Raw genomic sequence first — 15,712 nt, 5'->3', positions numbered from 1 at the left:
CAGTGCGGTTCAAAGACGTGAAGAAGGGTCAGATTTACCAAACACAGTTCTCAGCTTTAACAGTGAAAGCCGTGTCAAACTTGTCTTTTCAGATAAAGTGGTTATGAGTTTGCCAACATAGAAAGTGCAGAATAGTCCCAGTGTAAAAATGGTCTATTGGAATTCTGTTTCCACTCAAAAAATAAATTAGTGAAGCCATGATCTGCAGGGAGTATGAGAATGAACAACTTAATTTTTCCTAAGGGAGAAGATATGCAGTAGGCAAACTGTTGTCTCGCTGCCCCCCTTGAAGTGCTTGTCCATACAGTACTTGGCCCTTTTGCTGTGGTGAACTTTTATAGATGAAAGCTTTGTTGTTGGCTTTATATACATATATATATACATATATATACATATATATATACATATACTTTAATATAATTTTCTATCAGTGCAGTAGCAGCTCTGGATTTCAACTTTAAATTGTGGACACTGAGCATAAATGCAGCCTGACTGTGCTTGGGCTCTAAAGTACAAAGCAAGTCCACCTGAATTTGACTTGGAAATAATGAAGGACTGTGTGTCAGTCCATTCACTCCTTGTAGGCAAAGCAGGTACATTTTTCTTTCTCTAACTGGATGAGAAACAAGGTTAGCTTCTTCCTTATCACTTTGTGTCTGAGAAAACAGTCGTACGTAATCAGAATATATTTTAATGTTGGCAACAGACAAGTTTTTGACAGTAGATTATCGGTCGCTGAATGCTTCTGAAACTTCTGTGCAGACATCTACAGTCAGTTCTGCTTCTTAGAAATGGCTTATTAAAAGAATGTGTTGTAAGTTTCGATGGCCAGGATTCTCTGTGTTTGGGAAACAGTGATTTTCAGTGCATAGGCAAGTAGTTTGAAAATCTGATCATAGCAATTACATGGGATGGGATGGACTCTTATACATTTAAAAAATTAATAATCATGTTAAAATAATATTCTGGTGTAGGAGTAATCTGCAGTAAATCAACACTGCATGTAGCAACTGCTATGATTACACATACGCTTTTGCAATGACATGGATATCCATTTGAGAGGCTGCATTCTGTAGAGATGCAAGACGAGTAATTCTTTTTGTTGTGGTTTTTTTTTCCCCCCTTTGTCAGCTGAACCTGTTGATGTGCTAAAAGCATTAGAATTTCACAATTCACCAGAAGGAGTATCAAGAACAGCAGGATTTTGCACAAACAGAAGGGATTCAAAAGGATCGGATGTCGCCTACAGAGTTTCAAAAACGGCACAGCTGAGTGCCCCCACAAAGCAGCTGTACCCAGGTAAGACTGTCAGAAAGCTATTTGGTAAATTATCTTACTGCCTCTGCTTTTATGGTATCTAAAGCACAGCGTGTAGTCCGTCATCACTACCATGCAACACTTCGGTTACCCCTAGAGTTGGCTCTGCATACAAATGACAGGACGTGCTCTTTATCCACTGAATGAATCAGTCTTTCTTGTCTTCAGTTATAAAGCTCTTCATCAAATTCTGTGTTGCTGGCAGAATAGGCCTGTAAGTCATATTACCTGTTCTTTCATGACACTATCTGACGGAAGGCTCTTTTGGTGGCTTTGGCAAGTTTCCTCCAGTTTCAGTAGTCCATTTAAAAGCGGCGCTTCCTGGAGTAATGCTGCAGTGGTAGAAATGAGCTGCGGTTGGCCATTGCAAAATTGTTCCCAGAAGTACCATCTGTTAAAAATTACCTAAGAGTATCTGGGGGACTGAACGAGGCTAGTTGTGGATAGCAGGTAATGTGATTCCATCTTCTCTCAAATTTCTCTGGAATGAAATAATCACGTTTTGGAAGAGATTCTTTGGATGCTGAGGAGAGACTTCTCTTCCATTATTTTGCTGTCACTTGACCCAAACTGTTGAGGAAAATTATAATAAGAATATTAAAAACCAAAATCTGCTTTGATATATCTTGCAGAGTTTGAAATCTGACTATAAACATACAGATTGGATGTTTGCAAAGATAAATGCTTTCCTTTTTGTCTTTCAAAGTAGCAATCACATAAATATCATCCCAGCTGTATAAAAAGGGGAAACATACATTATTTTGTAGTAATACTGGGTTCCCGGAGCAACGTGGGAAACAACTCTACACAGTTCAAGCATAACTTACATGTTCTCTTAACACATTGGTTTACTTTTTTATTTGTGGAAGAAGATCAAAGCTAAATTCCCTACAGATGTAATATTTATATTATTTCAAACACAGTTCTTGATTTCTAATATACCCTCTCAACTAAGTTGCCTACAGTTAACAGCCACCCAGCTGGAAATATCATTCACCAAATGGCACATTACAGTCTGCAATGCCTTGCTGATATTAGTGTGACTATGTGTGTAATGAATTACTACTTCACCTAAGTAAGGTTAGCAGAATACGGTCTGCTCTTTCTTTACAAAATGCAGAAATGGTCTGTTGTATTGAACAACTGCACAAACCACACACTGTAATAAGTTGGCAGCTTTATAGTCTGAGTTCTACAATGTGTGTCATTGAAGCCAAGTGGTACAACAAAGAACTTAAATGAGCATTCAGATAAACTGACTTGGAATCACTGATATTTTCTGAAGTCTGGAACAGTACAAGCACCTTCTGCTAAATCAAAGCCTGAGAGTCTGGAGCTGGAAGTCTGAGAGCTTGGGTTGACTTGCACTTATTCATGAATCACATTGTAGCATAAGGAGGAGATCTGGCAGCTGCAGTAGTAACTGTTCATATGATTCTTGAATGCCAGAACAAATAAGTACCTCGTGTTGTTGGCTGACATCTAAATTTCTGTAGCCCTTGACTGCCTTAATCTAGGTACTCGTCTTATTAATGCTTTCAGTTTCTGCTTTACAACCAGAATGAGTTTGCTTGATTCTACCAATCTGTTGCAACACTTCTGTGTGCAGGAGATGAATAAAAAGCATTGCTCAGTCACAGTATAAAAGAAGCCACCACAAAACCTCACTTAATACAGGAAAATGTCATGCTATCCTCTACTTCAGTAAAGGACCTAGAAATTACTTCCTTTTGAAACTTGCGGAACAGGCACCCTCTCCCCACCACAAGAAATCCTTCTTTTTCAGAGGTTATTCTTAAAGATACTTAAGTGATCACGTCCCTTTTTCTTAGTGCTCTGTAGTGGTGGAAAGACTACACAAGATATCCAAGACAAGACCGAGCTGTGCGACATCATTGTAGCTCAACAATGCCAGTTGTAATGCATCCTGTGCCTGCTTCCATCTCACTCCTGTAACTCATCAGGAAGTATAAGTATTCTTTAGCTACTGTAGCTCAAAGGGAGTTATGAATGGCAAAATCTGGGAGCATCAATATATCCATGTTTTAAAAATGGATCTAATAATATTTACCAACTTCCCAGAATACAATAGGCGCTGATTTCACTGACTGGAAGGCGATATATGATTCTAAAGATAACTGCTTAGATTTTTGTTGTGCTGTTTGTTTATACGCTCCTAGTTATCTCTCGCAGAAGCATATAGGACTTACAGGAATGGCAACCCAGATATATGCACAGATTCCTCTAGTGATTTTCCCTCCAGTTGTTATTGTTCTTTTTTGTTGTTGTTCAACTAAAACCATCCCAATAAACAAGAAATTCAAAAGTAGTTGAGAAGACTTTGATAACTATTCCAGAGAAGTGTCCAAGTACTATATATACATAGCAGTACATAAAGTTTTACATGTTAGAATGTCATACCCTTTTGTGACTTTTTCAGTCAGAACTGTGTGTGGAGGAAACTTACTTATGAGTACACAGTGTAGGTGCACGATAAAATCTTTGGGAATATTATGCCATAGCAGTGATAACAGAAACTACTGAACTGAGGCACATGACTCATTTTCAGTCACCCTTCTTAGAAAGCTCCCAGGTTTTTCTTTGTAGTAGGTTATCTGTTTGACGAGGACATGCCCAGACTAGCTGAATTAGTGTCACCTGCCTTAAGCATTTTCAACAGATCTTTCAGATTAGCAGTACAGACAGGGCAAATGTTCAGTGCTTGTCAGATCATTTCTTTGGCCTCTGTTGACAGTCATTTTTTCTCTTTGTTCTTGCTTTACAGTCTGTTTACTCTTACGTTAAAATGTGCATTAATGCATTAATCTGTAAACTGGCAGCTTTGCCTTGTCATTAAAAAGCTTGACCAAAGGCTCACCAGAGTAAATGAAATGCTTCCTATTTATTGAGCTTTGATCCCTTCAAAATAAGATGTTGGAAGCGGTTAACACTGGTGATTAAAAGTGGTCTATATTGCTACAGTCTTTCAGCAATCTTCCATGAAAAAGGTTAAAAAGATGGTAGAAAGCACATAAAGCAACATTGCAGCAGACAGTACCATAAGCGTAGGGGTTTTCTGCTTTGGAAGAGTAGCATGCCATTTAAAGAGCAATGAAGATTTTATGCATTTTGTTTTCATACTGTAACTGAAGAGTTAATGCCATCAGGAGCTTGTCTTCACGGAATACTCCGCAGAATCCTGAAAGAGTTTTCCCACAAGACCTGTCTTGGAAACAGTCTTATCTTTTCTCCATTGGAAGAAGCAATTCCTAAATCAGCTTTTGATGTTGAAGTCTTCCATACTTCTATTAATTACAAAAATGTAACTTTATTTTATGAAAACTTACTGTATTACATTATTTAAACGTTTAAGAACACTTTACCCATGCCCGTGCACACAAGGTTGCAGTTACATTCATTGCCAATGTTACCATTAGATTCTAATCCCTCTATTTCTTGCATGTCAAACTGCAGCTGAAGCCACGTGGATCCAGTGTATTCTCTGAATTTTAAAATCTGTCTTACACTTCATTTGATATTAAGCCTAACAGACCTTCCCATCAAGTGAAGTGCAGATATACTGCCAGATCAACAGGAGCAGTACTGAGCACAAACCTCAGCCCTTCCTTTACAAGGAAGCTGTAGCCACTTTTAATTTTGTTTCTTCCTAGTTGCAAAGATTGAAATGATTGATATATAATCTCTGCTTCAAAGAGAAAGCATCAGGGAATAAATGAAAATTAAATGTTCTTTGGTTTTGCCTAAAGCTCCTATTAAGTAAAAAACTAGTTATGTGTATTTTCAGTGTTATACACAATATTATTCTAGAAAGACTCAAATACATATTGTGAGAGGGAAGCTGAAACAAGTGGTTATCGAGGGAGATGAAGTGCCTGGGAACATATTTGCTATAATACAGATACTTATTTTGTTGAGTGAAATTGCAGTGCACACTTTTACATTAGAAGATTAATAAAAAGATGATGAATAGAAAAAATAATGAACGTGAAACTGTCATGGTTCTTGCATAAATTGTATTATAACATAAATTCACAATAGATTTACAAGTCATGTTTTTAAGAATCTTTAAGTTATATCTTTCAGGAATTAAAGCGAGACCAGAAAGAAAAAGAGAGATAAATATTTTCCTACTGTAATTTTTATTCTATTCATTTTTGAGAATTAAAAAGCCCCAACAGTCTGTATGTGGGATCCTCTGTGCTCATAGAAGAATGTAAACCCTTAAAGAATGGGTTTATCTTTTCTGAATTTGTGACTGTATATATCACTTTGTTTACAGGTGGAGATTTTCCAGAAGATTTTTCAATATTAATGACAGTCAAACCTAAAAAGGGCATCCAGTCCTTCCTTCTGTCTGTCTACAACGAGCAAGGAATTCAGCAAGTAGGTGTTGAAGTTGGTAGATCCCCTGTCTTCCTGTTTGAAGATCAAAATGGAAAACCTGCCCCAGAAGACTATCCTCTTTTCAGAACAGTCAACATTGCTGATGGCAAGTAAGTGTAAAATTTTAAGACGAAAAAGAATACCACAGACTACTGTGTAGGTGATTATGGTCTTTACAAACAGTTGTCTTAAATATTTAAGTAAATCACTAACACAATTTCCAGCTAGTTGGACTGCTGTGGTACAAAATCAGAGAGCCTTTGAGGCAGAGTACAGTTCCAGCTTCAGATGGTGTATGCAGCTATAATGAAGCCAAACCACCTTTCTTATTTGCCAGCTCTATAAGTCAAGAGTGAAGAAATAGTCATAAAAGCTAAACCCACCAAAACTAAACCTATGAAGGTTCTTCCTGTGCAATATAGAAAGAAACTCCGTTTTCAAAGGCTGAAGGAATAGTCTCAGCAGAAGGGCTGGCTCATCCCTTTGAAGGTGATAGGCAGAGGGAAGACAAGTTGACGAGACAGCACAGAATTTCTCCTATCCTGAATCAAACCAGCAGATAAATAAGATGGTTTGAGGTGCCTCTATGTAAGGGAATCAGGGAAGAATAAGATAGACAATTAATCTGAAGCACTGCAAGGACTTATACTGCACCCTCAGTAAAGGCAATTAATCTCAAACACCTATTGTGTTATTCATGCCATTGTTGACTATTTTTTTTTCGTACCTAGCTTCCCTTTGTAGACAGGCAGCCTTTCTCTGGGAATGTCATTCTAGTGCTTGGAAATGGACATTCATTCTTTCAAAGGCTGTTTATTTATTGTGCTGCAGTCCAGGAAAAGCAGCCGCGGTCTTCAGAGATAAACAGAATGAAATTTTATTAAAACAAAACAAATCAGTAGAGAAGGAAGGGCAAAAATTCAGCTATAATGAAATATGTTTATAAAGCAACAAAGGATAAAAAAAGAAAAAAGTAATTGTCTTCTAGCCCTTGTATTGCCAGAGAGTGAAATTATACAGTGAAACCTAAACCTGACACATTTCTGTAGCAGGAGGAGTGATAAAATAAAGCAGCAAACTTTTTTTTTCATTGACTTTGAAATAACAAAGCTTTGACATGGATTTCAGGACTTCACCCAAAATGTTGAGAAATTTGTAAAAATTCAGAAATCAAAATGAACTCGGTTTGGTACAATTTCCTGCAGTGAGACTGTAGAACTAAATCAGCTAGATTCAACCCTATCCACAGCGAGCTATGTTTTCATGCTTTCAGCTTCTAGGCTCTTTCAAAAGGTAGACCCACAGTTTTATCCTGACTCAGCAGTTTTCTGAAGGGTCTAGGACAACAATCTTCATCTCAAAATGAGATGTATTTAAGAAGTGTAAACAGTGTAATGTGCCTGAGGATGCATGGACAGTTTGCTTTTACAATGATAATGTTCAGCTGTGTTCCAGAGAAAACATGGAATTAGAGTTCTGGCTCGGTGATACACTTCAGCAGTCAGATTCCATTAGCTCCGAGGTGTTCCTTTTGATATACAGAAGCTCTCTGTAACAATGATCGAAGTTGTCTCTCTGATTTAGACAATCTTAGTGCCACAAATGCCAACTGAAATAGTTGGATTCCAGCCTTCCCCTTACCAGTCACTAATATGACATACTCTGACATTTTTTGCCCTAGTCTATCAAAGATTCTTTGATGTTTTGCTCCATGTTAGACTGCAGAGCGGCTTGCTCTTGCTCTTAGATATTTAAGTTGTCATAGCAGAGAGGCTCACTAAATTAACGCGGTCTATCATAATAATAAAGTCTCATAAAGAACATAGTGTAGTTGGGCAAATCATACAAAACCTTATTCTCAAAAGTCTTTAAAATAAAGTCATTTGTGGGTATTCTGAATCACTTCATTCACTTTCTAGTGAATATTTATGTAGGCAGAGCTATTGTTGCAGGAATATTGGCAAGCGTTTGTAAGAATGTGTGTCTGGAAAAGCATCCGTGTTGGAACTGTTGTACATCTTTGAAAAATCTCTATAGCTATGGGATACATTCAAATAAGCAAAAGAACAGAGTAGAATTTTGGTGATTGATCACAGGAACAAATAGTAAAATGTAAATAACAAAGAATAAGCTGCTGGATTAAATACATTTGCACAAGTAATTCCTTGAGTAATTTGGAAAATCAAACACATTTATAAAAATAAATTCTGCCCTCATATCATTCAATCTAATAAAATGTAAACAGCGTGCTTGCTTCTAATTTGGGTTTACTGATGTTCGCTGGGTAAAGCTTCAGAGGTCAGCCTGAACTTCATCTTACATAGGATATCCACAACGAGCTACGGATCAGATTCCTTTGTACTAAGGGACAGAAGCTATATAGTGACTAGACAAAACACTGCATGTGTTTGTGTATGTAAGAAGGAAATAAATGGAGGTATTTAAAATTTCATTTTGACTTGATTGGTGCAAAATCTGTGATAAACTGTCTTAAGAACACAAGGACCTGGTTTTAAAAACATAAATTACAGCAGAATTATGTTTGGTTTTTTTAATAGGTGGCATCGAGTAGCTATTAGTGTGGAGAAAAAAAGTGTTACAATGATCGTTGACTGTAACAAAAAAACTACGAAACCACTTGAAAGAAGTGACAAAACAGTTGTGGACACCAATGGCATCACTGTCTTTGGAACCAGGATTCTGGACGAAGAAGTTTTTGAGGTAAAAATCCGTACGGAACAAACGGGATTGGGCAATTTTTGTGGTGAGTGAAGTACTTAATGGAAATCAGAATAAATTTTTTAGGGCAGGAGCTGGTGTAGTGTAGAAATTTCGATTTATAGAACCTCTTAGGGTAGACTGAAATAAAAGAGAAGGTAAACCAGGGAAGTCTCTCATTGCTGGAAGATATGACACATTTTTCTGTTCTTTAGATTATGTTGTGTCTGGAAGGGGCTTGCTTTTTTTGTCTTTCTGCCTGATACTGAGGTACCTGAGATTTAGGAGAATTGTCCTAGGAAAGTTGAGTAGCACACTACTGAATCATTTTAGTTTTGTCTCTCTTAAACATTTACAGATATTTGTGCATGCTAACAGTATTTGGGAGAGGGGGAGAAGGACCTGGAAAATTTTCTGTGTAATATGAATCCCTTATATTGTTTATCCCACTTACTACTCTTTCCAGTAACTGGAACATACTTTGGCAATAAGGACATATATGTTTCCATCATTTACTGGCCAAGAAGTACATATAGGAAGGGTAAAATGCCTCTAAGGAAGTATGTGACTGCCAATCTTGAGGCCTTTCAAGGTAGAATCCTTATGTCAACGATTATTTTTACAGACTAATAATGAAGCTTCTCTAAATCTACACTATTGAGTTTCTTTTATAATATTGTTGTACAATAGTCAGAACTGTAAAATTTAAATTAAAACTGAAAAATAAGGAAATACAGATCAGTAGTTAACTTCATCTACAGAACATCTGTGCTCCGTAAATGTCCAGAGTTGTAATCCTAATTTAAGCAGAGCTTGAGAAGCTGCGTAGGTATCAAGAGAGGATATATGAATTTTGAGTGTAACATTGCGCCATTGTTATCTCTCATTTCCATGGGCATGATGGAAGACGAGACTCTTGAATGGGCAATTTCTGGGATGACTTAATGGGTCAACCAGTGCGATATGCTCGGTACACAGCCTATTTTACTTGTAGTCCCTAATACAGTTTGCATCTGAGGAATATTATTTTCCATTTGAAGATGAATTCCACAGGTGCCTTATCTGGGGTGGGACAAGGATTTTTGGTCTCCACATGGGATAATTACTTTCAATTTTAATTAGTATTTCTTTCTTAGGTCAGAAACCAAGTCTCACAGTATGTGTATTTGGTAATAAATGGTCAAAATATGCGCAATGTTTATATACATAAAAGAACTCAGCAAAAAAAATGCAATAAAAGTAGGTAAACTGATATTATGTTAGTGTTTTACAAGTGATTTTAGATCTTAATAGAAACCAAGACAACAGACCCTGGCTTGTTTTGAAGTGGTTACAAACCTTGCAAGAAGTTGTCAAGGAGGGAAGCGCACAATAACTAAACATTGGTGTTTAGTTTGTTTTACTCAGTGCAGCTGCTAAACAAAAATCCCTGCCTGAAGTTTCAGAGGTGCTGAAATGATTGTACATAGCTGTTTGAAAATAAGTACAGTGGTTGATGATATGTGCATGAAGAGAGAGATTTACTCCTTTGCATTAAGTAACATGTTGAGTAAAAGAGAAGCATGCTAGGGGCCTTTCATCTCTGAAGTTGTTGACTATTATGATACTGTATCTGTCCTCTATATTTTGAACGGTTTTAAATGTTAAATCCTCAAAAAAAAATTTGTTAGAGATTAAGACCATTCCCAAGGTCATACAGAAGGAGATAGTAAAAAAAACGATAATTCTGAAAATCTCCTGCTGTGTCACTCGTCTGTCACAAGGGTTATTAGCCACTTAGAGAGAAAGATGAAACTTTGAGTCATAACCAAGAGTAACTATTTTAAGGCAAAATAATTCCTACTCTAGCAGTTCCTCCTCAGTGATCGTTGCCTCCATCGGTACCTTTTGCAGTTGTATATACAATTCCCTCCACTCTTTCAAGCCCTTCCTTCAAGAGGAAGAAGAAATGGGAAGGGATGTGTTAGAATGTAATTATTTTTTGGTTAGCAACTGCTGGAAGAGTCACTGAGGTTGGATGAAGGCATACTTAGCAAATTGAAATTGGTCCTTAAAAATCAGAATTAGCAAGTTAATTGAAGAAACCAAGAAAATAACCCTACATTTTTCATGAAGTCAAACTTTTGTGAAGTCAACATGGACGTGAGGATATAACTTTAACAGAAATTGCAACAATGATTTAAATAAAAATACTTTTCTCTGAGGGTGTTTGTATGTGTTAAAGGATAAAAAAGGAAGCTAGTGATCCTCTGTCCAATTTCTTGCAGAAATCTCCTATATTGACATGGCAAGTCAGTGCTTTAATTCCAGCTGAGACCCACTAAGAAGAAAGATGACTTTGGACTCACAAAAGAATCATAGATTAGAATCATTTAGTTTGGAAAGGACCTTTCAGATCACCCAGGCCAACCATTTACCTAACATTGCCAAGACCACCACTAAACCATGTCCCTAAGCACCACGTCCAAATGTCTTTTAAATACCTCTGGGGATGGGGACTCCCCCACCTCTCTGGGCAGCCTGTGCCAGTGCTTGACAACCCTTTGGGTGAAGAAATTTTCCCTCATATCCAACCTAAACCTGCCCTGACGCAGCCTGGGGCCGTTCCCTCTCGTCCTGTCACTGGTGACTTGGGAGCAGAGACCAGCCCCCCCCTCACTCCAGCCCCTCTCAGGCAGCTGCAGAGAGCGAGAAGGGCTCCCCTCAGCCCCCCCTTCTCCAGGCTAAACCCCCCCAGCCCCCTCAGCCGCCCCCCAGCACACTTGTGCTCCAGACCCTGCCCCAGCCCCGCTGCCCTTCTCTGGACATGCAAAGCAGTGGCGCAGCTGTCTGCTGTAGTCAATTTACAGGCTGAATCTTAATATTCAGCACTGAGAACAGCAACATTTTTACCATTTGTAATATCGCTGTACATTTCTATATCCCTTCAGTGATTATGTTCCCTTGCTTAACTGATTGCACCCTTTTCTCTTGCTTTAGTCCGAGAAATCAGTTACATTCTTGTAAGGCTGTTCTTGTAATTGCTGGGGACTTAGGTTTAGTCTGAAGTCTCTTATATTAGAAGCTTACAGTCGTGTCTTTTGGGATAGGTTTCTGCTTTCTCTTTTACTGTACAGCCACCATGGGTACATTCATACCTATGTTCAGTTATTTGAATCTATAGCTAAAAATGTGCATTATGAAAATGGGCATTTAGAATGTCCCTCGAAGTTTAAACAAAGTACTATGCCATATACGGTTTTAATGATGTGTCCATCAAAGTCTGGCCAAGCAAAACATAATCTAGTTTTTTGTCTCATGTTTTTTCACTCTCTAAACAAGATTTTTTGTTTCATTAACAAGACTTTATCCATCCTTAGCTACTGCTGCTACAATTTCTAAAGTCTGGGGCTGTTCCCTGAAATTTGTCTCCTGCTTGGGAATCTCCTGGCTGTGTCCTAAATGTTCTGTTTGTTTCATTCGTGGTAGCACAGAGTGATGTTTGGTGGTTCCATGGTTGTTCTTGGTAGTATTTCTGTGTTGTGAACCCTGCTGTATCTGGAGACCACAACAGGCACTGAAGAAACACATAACACAATGTGTCTTATTCTATGTGCAGAAAATACCAGAAATGAACTTACTTAACCATGACATTAGATTTAAGTGCTTAAGACTTAAAACTGTATAAGACAGACTTTCCGTATGACATTTGATGCCTTTATTGGCTTAAATGTAGGAAGCACATAAAAAGAAACACAGAAGTGTATAGTGACCTGTTAGAATTTACAGTATATTGTATCCATGCACCACAAAGTCTGTTTTATCTTGGGTAATAATGATGGTTTTAGTCATAGTAGGCCATAGATAGTTCTGTCACTGGTGACTTGGGAGCACAGCCCAGCCCCCCCCTCACTCCAGCCCCTCTCAGGCAGCTGCAGAGAGCGAGAAGGGCTCCCCTCAGCCCCCCCTTCTCCAGGCTAAACCCCCCCAGCCCCCTCAGCCGCTCCCCAGCACACTTGTGCTCCAGACCCTGCCCCAGCCCCGCTGCCCTTCTCTGGACACGCTCCAGCCCCTCCAGGCCCTTCTTGTCCCGAGGGGCCCAAACCTGAGCCCAGCACTCGAGGTGGGGCCTCCCCAGGGCCGAGCACAGGGGCCCCATCCCTGCCCAGCTCCTGCTGGCCACACCAGTGCTGACACAAGCCCGGGGGCTGGTGGCCTCCTTGGCCACCCGGGCACTGCTGGCTCATGCCCAGCCGGCTGTCAGCCAGCACCCCCAGGGCCTTCTCCGCCGGGCACTTCCCAGCCCCTCTGCCCCAGGCCTGGGGCGCTGCCTGGGGTTGGTGTGACCCAAGGGCAGGATCCGGCACTTGGCCTTGTTAAACCTCACACAGCTGGGCTTGGCCAATGGATCCAGCCTGCCCAGGTCCCTCTGCAGAGCCTTCCTGCCCTCGAGCAGATCAACATTCCCGCCCAGCTCGGTGTCATCTGCAAACTTAACTGAGGGTGCCCTCGATCCCCTCGTCCAGATCATTGATAAAGGTATTAAACAGAGCTGGCCCCAACACTGAGCCCTGGGGAACCCTGCTCGTGACCGGCTGCCAACTGGATTTAACCCCATTCACCACAACTTTCTGGGCTTGGCCATCCAGCCAGTTTTTTATCCAGCTAGATTCATCACATGTACCTGTTCCCTTAGATAGTACATCTAACCCTCTGGGAGTTCTTCCACGAGTCAGAAATAGATATTATTACATGACATTATCCTGACAACTGGATTGTGTCTTTGGAAAAAAGATTCACTACTTCAGTCATATTGCTCTAACGTATTTGCCTGGACCATTCATTTAGAATCCTCAGACAATGTTTGAATTAGATGTTTCTCTAATTCAAACATTCTATTTGAATGAAGAACATTCTTGAACTCAGAACGAGTCTGACACTCAGAACAAATACTGCTCCTGTGAGGAAGATTTCAAAACTTATTTTAAAACAGTGTTACACTGCATTCAATCAGATATTCTTCTTTGTTTCTAACTGGATTATTTTAAATTTGTAATACGACAAAACGTAATGCAGTTAAATTCTTGGCTATTTCCTTTTCTTTTTCTGTTCCTAATATTAACTTCTGTTTTCTAGGCAGTTCTGCATTTGCTCTGATTCTGGCAGTCTGACTATTGTTAACCCAACGATTTGCTAGGCTACGCTGGGAAATTTTAAAAGCCTGCATTTTAATCAGTTTGCCGTGACTACTTTGATATAACTTTCCTATTCCCTATTGATCCTATGATCAATAATTTGTGAGTGAGTGAGTGTGCTGGCTGTCCAGAGATCAGGTAGATCACCACTGAAAGAAGGAAAGGGCTGATTAGTGTTCCAAGAGCATGATAAATGACTACCTAATTTGCTCTTTTTGTATACTCAACAAACATAATGTTCCTTGGTAAGTTTACCTACTGGTACTAGAGCCAAGAGGCGTTTGTTTAGCAGTGCTCTCAGAAAGATCTTTGGTTTAGCTTTACAAGCAAGAAAAAAAATTATATTAAGTAATTTCCAAATCTTGTGGGGGGGTTTGTGTGTTTTATATGAGGAAATTTTAATTTGGAGTTGCCTGTTGCCCATTCCTGAGTGTGAGTGCTAGTCTGAGATTTTATAACATGGTCCTCAGTTAATACGGAAATCAACATGTCGTCACAAATAGTCAAGATTTTGAATACAAGTGAGCATTAAGCATCAGGTGCATACAAGTGATTGAGAAGGAGGTGATAAGCCATGAACGTGTTTTAAAATAATAAAATTATGCTGTCTAGAAACTGTATTATTACTAACTGCCGAATCATGAGACCTTCATTTACACTGCTAAGCACTTGCTTGCTGAAGTGGATCTGCTGCTGTCAGTGGGCCTAACTTGTAAATGCTTGTTTGTGAAAGACTGACACAGAATACCTCAAACTTCTACATGTGTCATTTGAAATTAATCTCTGCTCTGTTTTCAAATACATAGTGCAAGAAGGGCTGGTTTGTAAGTGCTTGCTGCAAAGGAAATTCCTACAACAGCGTACAAAAATAAAGAAAAAAATAAATTAGATGCTGGTACATGGCACCCAGTAAGAGAGTTTTGAATTGTATCCACTGAAGTATGTTTGTAGCTTAAATGTTTGATAAATAACAGGGATCTTTTTATTCTTTGCCAGCTGTAAGGATTTGTCACTCCTCATTTAGTACTGTTGGTGAGAACAATGCAACAGGTTTTTATAATAAGCATTTTATAATAAGTTAATAACTAACAGAGTCTTTATGCAGGTGTTTCCCTATAGAGACTTTTTTCCTTCAAAACTCCCCACATGTCAGACCAATACAATGATATTTAGGCACTGTGCTGTGAGTATAACAAGATAAAACCTTGATGTATATAAGACTCTCATTCAAAGCCACTGAAAGCTTTAACTGCACACAGACTGAGATTAAATCCTTGCACTAATCCTTGTTTACAAAGCCCTGTTCAAGAGAAAGGCATTCATACGCTCATGTACAGCATAGGATTCCTTCAGATAGCGTGAGTGAGCAGGTGAAGATAGAGTGCTAGTGCCTTACTGTGGTTTCACTTGCAGATCCCTTCAGGTGAGTAACCATGCCTCGAGTATCTGTAAGCATGGGAAGTCCAAGGTTGCAGGTGCAGGAAGGCCATCCCTCTGTGTTGTTACTCCGTGAAGAAGGTAGCAGTAGCAGAACGGGTAGAGCTTTTACTGACTGACCAAAATTGCTGTATGGCTAAAGCAGAATAAGGAAGCTGGCCCAAAGTCAGACTCCCCCAAAGGCGCGGAGTGTGAGTGATGTGTCATTAGTACCCTCTGTTTCGTGCTGTCCCGCTGAGCCGCGCTACTAGCTGGGGAGGCAGAGCCAAAATGATTCCCGTCATACGTCACCTTTAGTAATTGCTAGTGACTCACTAAACGGGTAGTGTCAGTCAGGCTAAAGTGTAATGTTTAATGTAACTGGGACAGGAACCAGAAAATGGAATTGGTTCCGGGCAAAAATATTTAGAAGCAACCTTCTAGCTGTCAACACCAGATGAGCGGCCAACTTCCAGCATTGGGAGGGAAAAAAACAACAAAAAAGTAAAAGCAAAACAAACGATTTTTCCATTTCCGAGGCACATAATAAAAACCCAGCATTTTTTACAAAAGCTTTCATTTGGCTTATTTTGTTTTGCCTTGTTTTGCCTTTTTTTTTTTTTAATCTGAAAGAAAGGTGATTTGGTGTTTTTGGCTTTTTTTTTTAAACAGTATTTCCAAAC

The 15,712-nt window shown here is 39.2% G+C and overlaps 1 protein-coding gene across 4 annotated transcripts in view; it reads left to right on the top strand.

Annotated features, from left to right (window-relative positions):
- COL11A1 (collagen type XI alpha 1 chain) overlaps positions 1-15,712 on the top strand; it is a 164,754-nt gene that overhangs the window by 16,556 nt on the left and 132,486 nt on the right. For all 4 annotated transcript variants that reach the window (XM_064455620.1, XM_064455617.1, XM_064455618.1 and 1 more), the window contains exons 2-4: positions 1,132-1,299; positions 5,618-5,831; positions 8,280-8,442. In XM_064455620.1, coding sequence (XP_064311690.1) covers positions 1,132-1,299; positions 5,618-5,831; positions 8,280-8,442 — 545 coding nt within the window. The remainder of the gene's footprint in view (positions 1-1,131; positions 1,300-5,617; positions 5,832-8,279; positions 8,443-15,712) is intronic.

Source organism: Phalacrocorax carbo, chromosome 6, assembly GCF_963921805.1.
Source record: "Phalacrocorax carbo chromosome 6, bPhaCar2.1, whole genome shotgun sequence".
Classification (NCBI taxonomy): Eukaryota; Metazoa; Chordata; class Aves; order Suliformes; family Phalacrocoracidae; genus Phalacrocorax; species Phalacrocorax carbo.
This window is presented reverse-complemented; position numbering and strand designations above follow the sequence as displayed.